Source organism: Cephus cinctus, unplaced genomic scaffold (genome assembly GCF_000341935.2).
Source record: "Cephus cinctus unplaced genomic scaffold, Ccin1 Ccin1_scaffold1042, whole genome shotgun sequence".
NCBI classification, from domain to species: Eukaryota; Metazoa; Arthropoda; class Insecta; order Hymenoptera; family Cephidae; genus Cephus; species Cephus cinctus.
This window is the reverse complement of record NW_014333573.1, coordinates 3,399-19,245: the sequence shown is the minus strand read 5'-3', so window position 1 is coordinate 19,245 and position 15,847 is coordinate 3,399. Positions and strand designations below refer to the sequence as shown.

The 15,847-nt window shown below is 38.5% G+C and overlaps 3 protein-coding genes and 1 long non-coding RNA gene across 8 annotated transcripts; 2 read left to right on the top strand and 2 right to left on the bottom strand.

The window, feature by feature from the left end:
* Positions 1 to 2,077: 2,077 nt before the first annotated feature.
* Positions 2,078 to 7,254, top strand: LOC107271771 (protein pygopus). 2 transcript variants are annotated; one of them, XM_015748166.2, is made up of 5 exons: positions 2,078 to 2,429; positions 3,160 to 3,454; positions 3,515 to 4,534; positions 4,617 to 4,762; positions 4,874 to 7,240. In XM_015748166.2, exons 2-5 carry the CDS (start codon positions 3,239 to 3,241, stop codon positions 4,992 to 4,994), a joined length of 1,503 nt encoding a protein of 500 aa, XP_015603652.1. In that variant the 5' UTR covers positions 2,078 to 2,429; positions 3,160 to 3,238; the 3' UTR covers positions 4,995 to 7,240. The 2 variants fall into 2 exon arrangements, with proteins under 2 accessions (XP_015603652.1, XP_024944780.1); XM_025089012.1 differs by lacking the exon at positions 2,078 to 2,429 and adding an exon at positions 2,620 to 2,728 and having other exon boundaries at positions 4,874 to 7,254.
* Positions 7,039 to 10,822, bottom strand: LOC107271769 (tubulin polyglutamylase TTLL13). Of its 3 annotated transcripts, none has more exons than XM_015748160.2 (13): positions 10,620 to 10,822; positions 10,450 to 10,534; positions 10,090 to 10,380; positions 9,859 to 10,015; positions 9,697 to 9,797; positions 9,496 to 9,624; positions 9,202 to 9,427; positions 8,736 to 8,917; positions 8,424 to 8,655; positions 8,191 to 8,352; positions 7,769 to 8,119; positions 7,617 to 7,662; positions 7,039 to 7,534 (listed from the first exon to the last, which is right to left on the bottom strand). In XM_015748160.2, exons 1-13 carry the CDS (start codon positions 10,783 to 10,785, stop codon positions 7,380 to 7,382), a joined length of 2,283 nt encoding a protein of 760 aa, XP_015603646.1. In that variant the 5' UTR covers positions 10,786 to 10,822; the 3' UTR covers positions 7,039 to 7,379. The 3 variants fall into 3 exon arrangements, with proteins under 3 accessions (XP_015603646.1, XP_015603648.1, XP_015603647.1); XM_015748161.2 differs by having other exon boundaries at positions 7,394 to 7,534; positions 7,617 to 7,657; XM_015748162.2 differs by having other exon boundaries at positions 10,454 to 10,757.
* LOC107271778 lies at positions 8,767 to 12,442 on the top strand. The gene is made up of 4 exons (XR_001538746.2): positions 8,767 to 8,904; positions 11,306 to 11,464; positions 12,034 to 12,183; positions 12,307 to 12,442. It is a non-coding gene; the product is annotated as an uncharacterized LOC107271778 (long non-coding RNA).
* LOC107271773 (D-aspartate oxidase) lies at positions 11,065 to 14,785 on the bottom strand. 2 transcript variants are annotated; one of them, XM_025089013.1, is made up of 8 exons: positions 14,704 to 14,785; positions 14,564 to 14,600; positions 12,305 to 14,481; positions 11,993 to 12,205; positions 11,698 to 11,923; positions 11,561 to 11,628; positions 11,276 to 11,495; positions 11,065 to 11,207 (listed from the first exon to the last, which is right to left on the bottom strand). In XM_025089013.1, exons 3-8 carry the CDS (start codon positions 12,487 to 12,489, stop codon positions 11,097 to 11,099), a joined length of 1,023 nt encoding a protein of 340 aa, XP_024944781.1. In that variant the 5' UTR covers positions 12,490 to 14,481; positions 14,564 to 14,600; positions 14,704 to 14,785; the 3' UTR covers positions 11,065 to 11,096. The 2 variants fall into 2 exon arrangements, with proteins under 2 accessions (XP_024944781.1, XP_015603655.1); XM_015748169.2 differs by having other exon boundaries at positions 12,305 to 14,228; positions 14,292 to 14,752.
* Positions 14,786 to 15,847: the final 1,062 nt, after the last annotated feature.

Sequence of the window (15,847 nt, the reverse complement as noted above, 5' to 3'; positions counted from 1 at the left end):
TTTTTCTTGTTACGCTCAATTGGCACTTTTCATTAATACTCGTTTTATTTACATCCGGTACTCGCTATGACGTAGAATACAGCTTCCGTCACTACGGAAGTAAGGTGAAAGTTCACGCAATCTCATCCAAGAGAAAGCAAGAAAGTACAGGAATTCAGATGCTGTGAAAGAATATACGACGCTGTGTCATATGGTAAAAAAAAAAGCGATAAGAATGATAACAGATTATTTCCTATGGTTAACTCTGTATCACAATTATACCTATATACGACAGAGTTTATCCATCTACCAACATAACTATGTGTATAACGGTATAACGAGGCAACCTATCTTCCAGAGCCTTTTATTCGCTCGAACGATCATTATTTTCAGTTCTGTGAGCAGTAGCGCTTAATCGAGTGTTTCGAAGTCTCTTTGTGTTGTAGCCAATCGCCGATTAACGCATCCTTTCGATTAAATTGCACGTAGCGTTCTGTGGTAAGGAGGGGCGAAAATCAGAGACTCGAAAGGAGAACGTTCGTGAAGGCACGATACAAGTCAAATGGCAAACTATGAGACGTCATGTGAAAGATCATTGCGAAAAATTGTTTAATCCACAAAAATAGACCGCGACCGTAGCCAAACAAATACATATCTGTTAAAAAAGCTGTGACAAAGTAACGTGAACAACGTTAAAATTATGGGAACATGCATGAAACTGTATTTTTTTTCGCAAGAAGTCCTTCGCGAAGTCACGTACATAAGGCATGATCCATTGGATTACCTTATCTATCTTTCTTGTTCCATTTGTTAGCACTAGTACCTGTCTCCTTTAACACCCCTACCAGAATGCTCTTTGTAATTTGTGCAAATCGCTAGTTTCTTATTCGAAACACGCGTATGTGCACACGCGTAGTAGTCTGGTTGTAACAGTAGATAGAACGTACAGTGTTGGTAGTAGAGGTTGCGGTTCGAGGAGGGAAACTTCCAATTGATTCCTTGAAAATATGTTGTTTTGTTGTTTCACTGGCATTACAATGTTTGCCAAATCCATTTCGGAGACGACGCGCGTTCGAATTGCCACATCGTGTGTCCCATCTTACCTTCTTGTTATTTCCTTTTTGTTTGACTGTGCATCTTTCGCTCCTTTTTCTGTATTTTCTTGCAAAACTGTTCCACATACACCATATCACGTACCTTCATTCGCAAGACCTATATTCACGGTTAACGATTTTTCTACAGTAGCAATCCGCCCTATCGTACGGTATACGGATTGTTGACAGTTCGAAATAACATGGGTCCTAAGTGGCTTTTCCTGTTTCTCAATTGGGACTTTACAATAGCTAATTTAGGAACTCCTCGACAATTATTTAACTTTCGAAACATCCATTGGCGCTGTGTATTATTATTAGGAAGGAATCTACATCACTTACTGCCTTGCTTACAGAGTCTGAAATTAATTTTGTGATTGTAGTTGTAAAAACTAATCATAGATGGCGATACCGTACCGTTCCAAGTCGAGGGTGCTGTTCGTAAACACTTAACATTAAAAACAAATCGATTTACAATAAAGTATTGTTCTTACACTTCAGAAGAAAGTAGTTCTGCGGATAGATCCGTAACTTGGTATTGAACGTTGTTAAATCCTGTTGTTTTATTGTTCAGTACTACTTAATCATTTTTTATCAGAAAATTTTCGCAAGTCACAGTCATAAAAAGTACGTAATTGTAGCATACCAACGAATTTCTTTTTACAATAAAATATCCGTTCATTAACCTCGGTTTTGTTTTATTTATCAGGAATATGGTTTTTATTGACTGCAACAAATATTCCAGAGACCACAAAATAACTAATAATATTATAGAAGCTATTCCATGGATGATGCCTACAAAGAGCAAGATAAAAATGTACCCTCCGGTCAATCCCCCCTGTCTTACCATTCTGGGCCTAAACAACCTATAAGACCACCCTTAACCAATCTGATCTTCGAAAAAGCCATCTGCATCCCGATACAGGGGACAGCCGCATATCACATTCGAGTGCAACAGGGGTTAGGTTGAAGGAATGCAGCGACAGCAGCGCCATCTGGACAAAGCAATAGGTATCAAAAAAGAGAGCAACACACAGAGGAAAAGGCGAGCGCAGGGACACGCGTATCGCGCGACAATGGCGACTTGAAGGGCTGGCGTGCGTTTACCCAACAAGTTTCCCGTAGGGACACAAGGGAATATCGGTGAAGTATCGTGGGGAAATCGAACAGTGGCTCCGTTTACGAAATATGTGAGTGACGTATAGTTACGGAAAAGGCTGAATTAAAAGTTCGCGCTCACGAGAAAACTGGGTCCCATCGCGCGACAGCAATCGCGCTGTGTTGGTTCCTTACCGAAAAAAAAAAACAGTACAGCGTTTATTATGTCTACCGTTCGATGCTGCCGGCTATAATGCCTTGGTGAGTTTTCGAGCTTCTTTAAAAGTTATGTGATTAAGAGTATTCTGTGGATATCATAAATATGAACGCGGCGCCATCGGCGTGCCTGTGGCGAACGTGTGGATAATTTATGCGGGATCGACGTAAAAATCTGTAGGTTAGGTTGATCTCTAGTTCTCTACTCGCTTCCAAAGATTTTTCTTTCCTTTTTCGTCAATCCGCGCTGTTTCTTCATGAAATTTGTATAGTTCTCTATCACGCTCGCGAGGTTGGAGTTCTTCTCTGGTTTTCCTGTTATTCCTTTCCGGTTATTTATTTATGTACGTATGTATAAATACACTTGGGTCCCTCATACCTACAGGCGTACGCACATTCACGTGTGCCTCTGTGTGTAAATAATGTCATCGGATTTAACACACTCGGTTCTTTGGTATCATTCACGGGAAACTTTATAGAAATTTAGATTTTTCAAAATTTGGAAATACGTGAAATCTTAGATTTTTCGTTCATTGAGTTTATACTGATATTTATTTTATTAAATTGACATAAAATTATTATGTATCACATGAGTATAATTTGTCATTTATTATTTGTATGAGTTACTTTCATAGAGTTATATTTTATGTATCATTGTAACATATTATACTGTAGCATATTAATCATGCTATAAGAATATATATTTAAGCAATATAAAACTTTTTAATATTTCTATTAAATATGTATTAATGAATCAAATTTGTTTTGTACACAGTTCTAGGATACTAAGATAATATTGGAAGCCATCGTGGTATTCCCAAGGCATGATAAAATAAGGGAAGAGAGAGGAGGAGATGAGCCACAATATCGCAGGCATGCCACCCTTTGCAAGGATGCCACTTGGGGGTATGGGTATGGGGGTAGGCATGGGGTCTAATGCCCCGCACCTAGAGCCCACAGCTCACCCCCATCCTCCACCACCACCTCCTGCTGGGGCTAATCCCAAGAAGAAGAGACGTACAAATGCGAATGTCTCGCAACCACCTCCTCAGCAACCCCCAACTGTACAGGTAATACTATAAATAAATATATAAACTGCTTACAGAAAATCAATGATAATTTCATTTCAGGATTTGTTACCTCCTCCATTAACTGGTTATGGGGATACGATAGTTGCAAGTAATCCATTTGACGATACTCCACCGCAAACTACCCAAAGCCCTATGATGCATGGTGGTCCGCCTCACATACACCCACATCACCCTCACCACATGGGAGGCCCTCCCATGAGGGGCATGAGTCCCCTGGCCTCTATAGGAGGCATGAGCCCTATGATTCCTCATAATATGGGAGGCATGAGTCCTATGGGTAACTCTCCGATGGGTAACCATATGAACCATATGGGAGGAATGTCACCCATGAACCACGCGCCGATGGGCGGTATGAGTCCTATGAATAACATGGGTCCCAATATGCCACCAGGACCCATGAATTCCATGAACAATCACATGAATATGAGTCACATGGGAAATTCTCAATTAAGTGGGCCACCTATGGGCAGTCCTATGAACAGTATGAACAGTGGGCCCATGGGAAGCCCCATGAATAATATGGGCCATAGTATGGGAAGTCCAATGGGTGGACCTCTCGGTTCGCCTATGAACAGCATGGGTGGTTCAAATCATATGGCAAATGGCCCAATGAACATGAATAACATGAACAGTCACTTGCCACCGAACAGTCCATTGAACGGTCCTCCGATGAACAACGTCAACAGTCCACTGGGACATAATGGGCCCCAACCACATCCCACGCATATGGGAAATAATCTTAGCAATCTCGGCAGGCCCATGAACGGACCTATGACGTCAATGGGTTCCATGCCATCGAATAACATGAACATGTCAGGGCCAAATCAAATGAATAACATGAACATGCCGGGCCCACCAATGAACAACATGTCGAACATGAATATCAGTCATCACAACCAAATGGGACATATAGGTGGCCCAATGGGTCCCATGTCCAGCAATATGTCCGGCGGGCCTCCAATGGGACATCCTATTAATATGGGAGGATCTATGCCACCACATGGTTTCCAAGGGCCACCAGGAATGGGCCCGAAGCCCATGCCAGTGTCAGCAGGAAAGGTAGCGTCGCAATTAAAATCATGATTTTCTCGAAAGTAACTAATAAAAATGAGCCTTAACATGGTGAATTTATTTCTCTTAGATTTATCCCCCGGACCAGCCGATGGTTTTCAACCCTCAAAATCCTAACGCCCCTCCAATCTATCCTTGCGGAGTCTGTCACAAGGAAGTCCACGACAATGACCAAGCGATCCTCTGCGAATCCGGATGTAATTTCTGGTTCCATAGGTAAGTTCTGTGATATTCCTCGAATACGTCATTTATATATCTCATCTTGATACGGTGATCCTTATTACGTAACCAAGCTTGACCTTCTTCATTTATTCATTTTCTTTTCAGAGGATGCACCGGCCTTTCCGAGGCCGCATACCAACTCTTAACGCAAGAAGTTTACGCGGAGTGGGTGTGCGACAAGTGTTTGCAATCGAAAAACATACCCCTGGTGAAATTCAAGCCATAACACTTCTTGGACCGTCGTCCTAGCGGCGTACGAGTCACACTTTGTTAACGTTTATCACAGTTCCCATCCTGACCAGCATACCTATCACCCACGAAACCACTAGGACCATTAAAATTCACGTTGATTTATAATAATCTCGGTTCTATCCGGGCACTTTTACGCACACACCAAGTGGACGGACCTGAGTAATCAAGATACACATAGAACACACATTATACACGTTACGGACACTACATGCTGTTTGTTGATAACTTTCTAGCTTTAACTTGTTGAGAAATTAAGGTATCGTTACGAGGCCGAGTGAAAGAGAAATACGTGATTTTTTGTTCGGAAAATGAGTGATAAACCAGAAGAGATGCAAAATGAAGGAATCTTCTATTTCTGAATTGTCAATCATGTATAGATTCTCGTTCCTTATCTGTTTATCATGAGGAATTGCGACTATACAGCACGAGTAGGTATAAAAACGCAAGAAGAAAGAATTTCTCTGCGAATTAAGATTCGCCGATGAATACATTAACAGAGAATAAGAACACTTGAAAATTTTTTATCTTCTCCTTATTGGAACTTTTTTTGTTCACGGTTTTGCAAGTAATCGTATCGTTATCTATTTTCTTCATGGAAGTGTGGTCAAAATACGTTTTTCATGGAAGAAAAAGAAATTTTATGTTTTCAATACAAAACGGTGAATAATCCCATTCGCAGGATACTTTATTACATTTCAATCGACTTGAACAGTGTATGTATTTATAATTTATACAAATATATAATTATATATATATTTTTTTCTTTCTATGGAAAACTTTCATAGACCATCGAGCCATGAAGAGAGAAAATAGAACGCGAGAGAAAGAAAGATTAGGCTGATACAAAAGAAACGAGGTGGAGAAGGGCGGAAAACGAAGAGAAATTAACATAACAAGAAAAAAATTTCCCGTCGGCAGCTAATTATGAAATTAAGGTGTCCGCGGTTTGTATAGTTTTTTATATATATATGAGTATATAGATATATATAAAAATATATATAAAGAACGTAGCCATTTTTATCGTTTTAAACTTGACTAAGAATTATTTTTCTCATTACTTTTAACGTTTTAGTCGTATTTCTGATTTCTCTCTTAAAATGGACATAGAGCGATTGATCACGCGTGCAGGCGCATCGACACACCAAATTCCACACTGCATGATGCTCATCACTAGTATTACAACGAATAGATTATCATCGCCACCTCTTTCTTTTTGTCCTTTCGTGGATTTCGTAATTGCACCACCTTCGCTCGAGTGAATGAAAGTACAGAGAGAAAGTCTGAAGAAGGAAAGTCAAAGACCGTCGACTGTTTCGACAGGAATAACACACGTGTCAAGGAAATGAATCATAATTAAGCATGAATGAGTGAAGACGAAAATTGAAAATATCGAGAAGGGCATTCTTCGCTAATAAACATTTAACTTAAGTGTATCTCGCGTAAGATCGAAGAAAGAGTAAGAACCACACGAATATGAAGATTAAGACGAGGAGAACGAGGAAAGGAAGAAAAGAAAATATTGTCATTATTGTATCTTTATGTAAATATTTTAATTAGCGAGCGATTTTACTTTTTCGGTACATCGGATCCAACGGAAAATCTTATTTCCGTTAGAGTGATCGGCGTTGCGATATCTTGAAGACGAATTCCGAGCGACGAACGAAGAAAGAAAAGAAAAAAAGGAAATACACGCAAAATAATGGAAAACACTTGATTAAAAAGAAAATGCGAGAGAGAATGAAGAGAAACTTTGTAAATAGGAACTATCGATCGTCGATTAGATGCGATTTGTTGGGTGTTTCTCATACCGGCTGAGTTATTAATTTTATTTTAAAGAACATGCTGCATTTCATTTTTTCGAAATCGAGACCCTGTCCGCCATATCGAAAAAAAATAAGATATTCCTACCCCCCGTTGTATCCCCTTTTTTTTTTAAAAAAAAAAAGCGAAACACTCGCGCCAACTGTACATTTGGAAGATTTACAGAGAAAAAGGAATAAGAAAACATGTAACTTTCGTTATTGTGTACTATCGGCTTTTGCGTCTTTATAAAAATTTAATGAAAATTCGACATGTCTACTGTACGAGTTATATGATTTATACTTTTACAATTTTGACTCGACCGAGCAATCAAGAGGAGTCTCGCCTCTCGACACGCAACAAATTGTTCATAGTTTATTTTTTATCATGTGAATACAAAAATATATATCAGCAATAAAAGTTGTTATACATTATAAGAACCATGGTGCATGGAATCGCAACGTTTCCGGTTAGGAGTTTATGTACAAAAGAGGTGATGTAAAGGAAAATGGAAAAGTGCATTCATGGGAATCATCGTGGTTCACGGTCGTAAATTCGACTACGTCATTCTGTCTCCTCTCGCGCAATTCGCCGAGGTGCGTGCTCTTTGACCTCTGTTAATACGAACATCCCTGTCGTGTTCGCTGCACAATTTTTCTATCGTACAATTCGGTCTTGTGTAAAATGTTGCCTCAGTGCATGTTATCTTCAAGTCTACGTGATAAAATAATATATTGCGTTATCCATTGTCGTATGCGATATATACTGACACTCTAGTATACATATATGTACTTACTTCTATCTACAGGATGCGACTCCCGTCCTTCCGCCATCTTTCTACACTGAACCAAAAAAAGAAAGGAAAAATTCTCTTAGACGTCAAACACTTCGGAATCCAATGTGACGTCTCATATCCTGCTAATCAGTTCATACTCAAAGTGTACTTGCCTTTGCAAAGTATTCGCAATTGCGATTGTTAAGTTCACTTATTTCCTGCTTAATGTCCACGTGATGATTGCATTCGTAGTTATAATGCATTTTTCGTCCTAACGTGCATATGCTTTTGGGGATATCATTGCCGTAACCCAATTTCCCATAAAGACCATATTTCTTTTCGTCCTCCGGTCTGAGATTGCCATGCTGCTTTAAAGCTATGTAGATCTGCTCCAACATCCCGTAACTTTTAATCAAAAAGTCTCTTTGAGCTATTCCATTTTTACGTTCTCTTTCCTCGGAGTCGCTAATTACTTCCGGTTCGAAGGAGTATAAACTGTTACTTGGTACCGTGGGTTTCTTTAACTGGTGTACGGATAATGAATTATTAATATTTGACGGTAAAAAAGAATTGTTCGATAGGATGAAAAACAAACCGTTATATTGAGTTGACTCTTTTTTGTTGTTATCAATTTACTTTTGTTTGGACCAATTGACGAGCTTGTACATTTCTTCATTCCTACTGGACTCTCGGGACGAACTTTTTGCTCGGTCCACTTTCCAAGAACCCTCCTAGCATTTTGCTCTTTTAATTTTATCTGGAATACAAGGAAAGTACGTAATTAAACATTCCATTGGGATTTAGATTGAAGAAAATTCCATTGCACACCTCGGATTCTTCTCTTTGTATTTTAGATGCCTCTTCTCTTGCTCTGGATGCTGCTGTATCCTGAAACATCGTACTGCCTGTTTGCTTGAAAAACGGTTCGTATCTCTCAGTTCCAGGTCCTGGGTAAATTCTTCGAAAATTTCCTATATGCTGGGCCTCCCACTTAAATTGTTTTTCAAAATTGTCATCGAGTTTTTCGACTTTTGTCAGACCCACGGAACTATCGTTTAAGCTGTACACAAACACAGTGATACCAACCATTATTTCTGCCCTTTTCGTTTACTCGTTATATTTATCCTTCACATCATTTACCTTTGGTCCTTCGATCCGATACCTTGCAACAGTCTTTCCCGAACGCGCTTCCTGTCCTCTTCGATTATTTTTCGTTTGTCGCATTCATGGAAATTCAGCATGTGGAAAGTGTCATTGAGCAAGGATTCCTTGATATCTTTGTCAATTTGAGCATCCGTGTGAAAGCTGGGTGAGTGATTAACCTAGTTTTAAATAATTTAATTTTTCACTATTTAATCCAAATATCTTCCTTTCAACCCTCTATAGCCCGAATTTGTGTAACGTGATATTAAGAAATGTCAATCTCTAAATACCAATTAACAATGAATTCACTAGTTTCAATGATTTTATTATGAAGAATATGCTTCGTAATTTTGTATACGCTACCTTGCCGTAAAATATTAAATAAATCAATAAGATATCGATTTATCAGTATGACTTCCAAGTCACGCCAGGCTATAGAGGGTTAGACGCACAATGAACATACCTCAAGTAAGTAAGGCTTTAATTTCCAATCGAGCAGAATATCAAATCCCAGTAATTCAAAACAAGCATATGTCAAATCGTGCGTTGGAAAACACGTGTGATAACTGTGCTTTAATATGGGATATGCTGCTAATATTGTTTTTATTATAATCTCATCGATTTTACACCACATATCATCCACGTCAACTTCTCTAGCTCTCAGATAATTGTTTAGCTTCGATATTTTTCTACGGGATACAAAATCCATTGCTTGTATTAATTATTTACACATTAAAACAGCCTTCTTAGGACAAACCTTTTACTCCCGGATTCATCGTCCACGACGTACATTCGGCTGTGCTTGTTTACAGCATAATTCGTTAGATGCATAAAAACATTGGAGGTATTGTGACCGGTTGGTTCTTTGTATCTGCTTGTCGCGAACCTTATTTTGAATTTTACTAATTAAAATAGGTTATAGACGGTTTCTCGGGGCTAAGTATCGAATATATCGTACCTTGCCAGTCCGTCGTTATACACATAAATTCGCAAAGGATCGCAAGAAGTAATAAGCGTGTAAACTCGCAAGTCAAATTTATATCCGTCGATCAGAAACGGCTGGAAATCAACGACGGTTACGACGAATTTATACCAGGGGCGTAACTTGCTTTCCAATTACCTTGGCTATGTAAACTTGGCAAATCATCCTCTCGTAAGGTCTTATATCCTTAAGATTTTTCGTTAAATAAATACCACGTCCTTGACATCCGGTATCCGGTTTAATTATGAAAGTTGTGGAACGTCTCAGCTTCGAGTAACCTAGAGCTTCGCCATGGCTATTGAGAAAATGTAGGTTATGGTTACTAAGTGATACGTACAAGTAGAATAGCGGTTTATGGTATATTCTCACTCGGCTGGAAAACACCAAGTTTTTGGAAAAAAATTATATTCCGTCGGAAACAGCTTCAGCATTCTATTTAGATTTCTAGCGAGCAAATCCTTTCGACATATTTCCGTCATTCCCGGGAAATGATTGATCTTTTGAAATCTTTTCATGTCTTTGGCGCGTTCTATGCTGATACTCAAATCCGTCCAATAAAGATTCCAGCTACTGTCTTCCGTAACTTCCTTCATTCCGAATCTGGCAGCCACGCGACGTACAACTTCGTACTTGCAGTTGCTCGTGCAAATTGTCAAACATCTAATTGGTACAGAATTTCAATTGGTACAAAACACTAGGGGCAGGTATCGCGTAGAATTTATTACGTGCCTACGTTTCTTGTGTATTTTACTTGGAGATAACACCTCGTCATCCATCTTTTGACATTCTGACTGCATTTCCGACTGAGAATTCTCTGAATATTTTTCATACGTGGTTTTTAATCTGTCATTTCGTTATTTATGTCTCTATTTGTTTATGTCTCTTTGCACGAGACGTACCTGGAGCTTTCGATTTGGTCCTATTGCGTGATTTATTTTCGGCACACTTCGACGAAATTTCTTCATCTTGACGTTCGGAGTCCGTACTCTCCTGATTTTCGTTCTGTAACAAGATCCTTTCCTCGTGCGTTATTAAACCTTTCGTACCGCCGGCAATTCCATTCATGATCCTATATCGAACATAATTTTTCTATATCCGTGTCGGGGCGATCCTTTTATATTATGCACAAAGGATTCTTTTACGATGGCCAAGCCATTGGTAATTTATAGTCCATTCCAAAATTCAAAAACTACCATAAACTCGATCGTCAATTTTTATCCTAATGTCTTCGGGAACGTCGGAAATTACTCGGAAATTAGTTTCTCACGTCGGCCAACAGATGGCGATATATATTTTATCTTTTAATTGTCTTTTGATTCCGATGGAATGTTCTGCAATTAGTGAGAGGTCAATTTATTTTATTTATACTCATCTTATTACAATTTGGATTTTGCAAATATTTTTTTTTTCAAAATTTTCACAACGTCTTGAGCGCATCCCCAACTCAGAGTGACACCGCTACCACCGTGACCATAGTTGTGTATCACCTAATTTTGTTACAAAAATAATATTAATTAATTTGTAATATTAGCATTTTTCGAAAATAATGACTTACTAAATAATTCTCTCCATTTTTGCTTCGCAGAATTTCTAGTTTCAAACAAACTTGCATCCTTCCTGGACGAAGCCCAACCCATTCTTTCAAGATTCTTGATTTCTGCAAAGCCGGCGACATTCTATAACATCCTTTGAGAATGAAATTTGAATCTTCTTGCGAAACTTGAAGATTATAGTCACCTGCTTGGTGAGTACCACCAAGCACGACACTGTTCATGCTAAAAAAAAATTTTTTGGATAATTTTGCTCCTAGCACTGGTATAGTGTACTTGTATTATTTTACTTTGGAATTATATAATTTCCGTTATCATCGTCGCTCAAGTGCACTTCGAATTGCCAGGAAGCATCGACCTGTAGTAAATTGTGCAATTGTAAAAAAAGGCATATCGCAAACATTCATTTTGAAAAATTATTATTTACTCTGCAAACTTGACCCCTGATCGGATGAACCTCCGTGTCCTGAGCCAGTATCCTGGCACCGAGTCCACTGCAATTTATGATAATGTCGTATCCTTCCATTTTGAATTCTTCGAACGACTTAATTTTTCTCTTAATAACAATTCCGCCTCGCGTCTTGAATTCTTTCAGCAGCCACGGCAATAGTAGTGTCGGCTCGACGGTATACGTTAAAAAATGCCATCCGCCACTAGTAAAATAATTTTTCGTGGAAACTCACATTAAGTATTTCAAAATTAAATACAATTTTTATTTTTACCTGTAATTGGATTTCTGCTCAATATTAATTTTTTTCAAAAGCTCAGGGCTCAATTCATGACAACCGTAAACCAAAGACGACCAAATAGGTTTTGGATATCCCTTTGAATCACTTGTGACTCTGTAAACTGGCACCAAACAAATTCCAGCTTCTGGTGCAAGACCAGATCTCCACAGTTCTTCCAACCAACGGTGAGTACCGCCGGCCCATCGGCTATATATTTTTATTAGAAAAAAAAAAAACAATATCAAGCAATGCAAAGTGTATAACCCCAAAATATATTTTCAAGTGACAAATTTTTGTTTTCCTCACAGCACGTCTTCACTCGGTGTATCCCCAAGAATATAAGGACCCCAAAGTCCTGCGCTCCCGTCGCCCGTGGTATTTGGTGTAAAGACTTCTCCAAAAATAGTTACAGACAAATGTGGAAATGTCCTTTTTATCATCACAGCAGTAGTCACACCGATCACGCCAGCTCCAACAACAGCAACTTTCATTGTTATTTTAAAAAATCGACCGGAGTCGATTGAACGATATTATTTTGAAAAATTACCAAAATGAAAAATTGTAAAATTTACACAGTTTCGAATAATTAATTTTTCACGGGTAACACTAACTAGACACTCACTGCAACCTTTTTAACGTTTTATGACGTTCATCACGAACAAGAAACTGTCTTAATATTTTCGTAATGTTCTCAAGATCTATTATTTGTATTGTTCATGTATAATACGAGATTAATCACATATACGCAATTGTACAGGCCACGGAATGATAACCTCTATATATATACAGTATAGTATACGTTATAATCTCAAGATAGCAATAAATACAAAATTTCACGATTCAATATCACAGACCAACAGAGCACAGTTTACTCCAATTATTGAAGCGGAATGTATCCGCGATACCGCACATTCTTAGCATAATACCTATCAGACACATGGCAATTATGCTAGAATGTGGGAACCGCTACCATTCCTTTTATTAACGGCTTCACTTGTTCTTAGTAAGAAGTACAAATTTCACAATCACCTCGATGGCCATTATCATGCCTCCCTACCGATAAACGGAGCATAATACCTTCAATAAATTAACGAATGTCTTATACTCGGCTTACCGATGGGGCGACACAATTTTTCTGTCCTGGTCACCTGGTCAACTTCAATGCTCAATCACAACTGAAATGACGTTTCGACTGCATCGCTTCACTGTATGAAATCTATCTGTTCGGAAGTTCCTGAAACAATGAACTGAACTGTATGGTAGCAGGGCTTAAGATACGGAGTATTTATTTACACCATAACTGAGGGGCCTCTAGACATAATATAGTATACGGACGGAATAAAGATATTGCCATAAGCTATGCCTACCATAGGACAAAGGATAAGGCAGCACTGAGTAAAAAATGTTCATCTATCGTCATGCAAGTTCACTGACTATTACTTTTTGTACAAAGAATTGCAAAAATATTTTTCAAAGATTTTTCTACTCGCAACCGAGTATCTTCGTCGCAGGATTACGGCACGAGCGATTACAGTGACTGTGTGGAACTGATTATGGAGTTCGGGGAAAGGTTGTTTAATTAGTTTCTAAAGTTAGAGGTGCCTTTGTCTTTGATATTGGGGTCGATGAAATATATTGGATGGGTTAGAAGGGCGTATGTCTTAGGTATAGAATTTATTGTAACGCCTGCACGCATCTCTGTTTTATTATCTGAATACACCTGATCGCTTGGCACGGTGGTCAGTATGCATGATTACGACGTCGAAGAACGTTTCGGATAACAGACACCAGGCTGTTTGAAATACGTCACTCGATGCGATTGTGGCTTGTCGCAATTTTGATGGAGTTGATATGCATGTTGCGCATAAAAGATTCTTTCTAGCAATCTTTTTTCTTTTTGGACAAACTGGTACGTCAGTTTTTACGAGCCGAAGGAAAAATTTTCTGATCTCTGAATATCTGATGAAATGGTCAGCAGTATGTTGAGGATTTAAAAAAATATATTTTAGCAGTGAAAATACGTTGTCCGTATGTATGATTATTTCGATTGGCATTGCAGTTCCTGGTGTACGTTATATCATGTGGAAAAAATTGGTTTTTAATTATTTGAACTGCATTGTTAGTATTTACATTTAAGGCTATACACTGTAATATTTATATAAACTGCCCAATCGATTTCTTAGTATACCCAATCTCATACTGTGTGGCGATCAGGAACGTGAAGTGAGATCTAAAATAAATAGGGTTATAAGCATGCTACTATTTTTAGAACTCTTTTTCCCTCGTATCTTACAGTCTCTTATTCCTTAGATATAATCTGTTCCTTGCTTACGAATCGAATTACTTAATAACCGGGCACGTTGGCTAATGAACGAGCTACATTTAATAAAATTATAGTTCCAGTTCGTTCTGTTTGGTTTATTACTTCGCGAAATTCAATCCAGGACGTGCCGAGGTTCTTTTCTTCCTTCTTTTTCTTATGGCTGCATCACCAATGGACATGTGACAATAATTGGTTTTATATAATCAGAATTGGAAGTTCACACTAGATGGCGAAGTACATACCATGACAAGACCTGTCACTAGAGCTTATTCACGATATCTACAAAGAATTGGAGAATTAACAGAAACAAAAACAGAACTAATCGATAAAACAATGTCGCAAGATCAACAAATCCCAATTATACCATCTATATCAGACATACCAATATCTTGCGGGACGGGCCTTATATAAAACAATGTGTGAACATACAGAGTTTATACACCGAATCCGATAGAGTTGAGTGAATGCTGAGATGGATCTTCTTTCCAGATCATCGCCTATATCTGTACTCATGGGGCAATTGCCAGTACAGTCTACTAATGCTGAGATGGACAGCTACATAAAGATATCTACCTATCATTCTTTGCGGTCAGGAAGTAATATTAGAAGACAGGTGAAAGTGGAATTGTTGGACAGAGATGAGTAGGGAGATGCACAACGCTACGGTTTTACGTGATACCAAAATCATGGCGCTAAATCGTAGCGGCGAGTTTGGAAGTAGGATTTTGTGATGATCGCCTCCGTCGACAATGCGAATCCCGTCGTAGCCGAGCAAAACGTGAACACGAACGTGTAGCTTGGCGGGCAGAGGTTCTCCGCTACTCATCGCTGGTCCCAAAGCAACCCTTAGAACGAGACCGAGAACTATAGAACTTCTCAAGAACTATTGAAAAAGCCTATTGTTGGAACATTTTTAAGACAATTTTAAGAATTGCGTAGCACCTCTATTTTTGGAAAATGTTTCATCAATGGGCTTCCTGAATAGTTCTTGAGAAGTATGCTAAATCAAAGTCTCGCAGAATATACGGAGTAGATGAAAATTGAATTGAAATTGTAGAATATCGAAAATAAATTACGTTCAAAATGAAATATTAAAAAATTAGGTGTTTGGAATATTTAAATAATTGATTAAATCAATAAAGTAAAATATTAAAAATTAGAAATTGAAAATTCTGGCCAAGCATATTTAGAAGTACTGGAAGTTACCCAAAATTGTGTGCGCGCAACTTCGTCGCGCAGGACTCAGTGAGTGGGGGAGAGTGGGGGAAGCGACGAAGGCAGCGCCCGGACTCCGAGCGCTCATTCTTCCTCGAGCCGGTCTCCTATACTGGTCTCTTGGAATCATTACTCTTATTCATTTTCAACCTTTTTCTCTTTCTATATTTATTTCTTCTTTACATTCATATTTCTTTATCGTTCATTGGTCACTTTCTTATTTATCTCTTTCCTCATTTTTTCTCCACTTCTATAACTCTATTCCTTACTTTTCTACTTCTTCACTTCTTTATTTCTATATTCATTTCTTT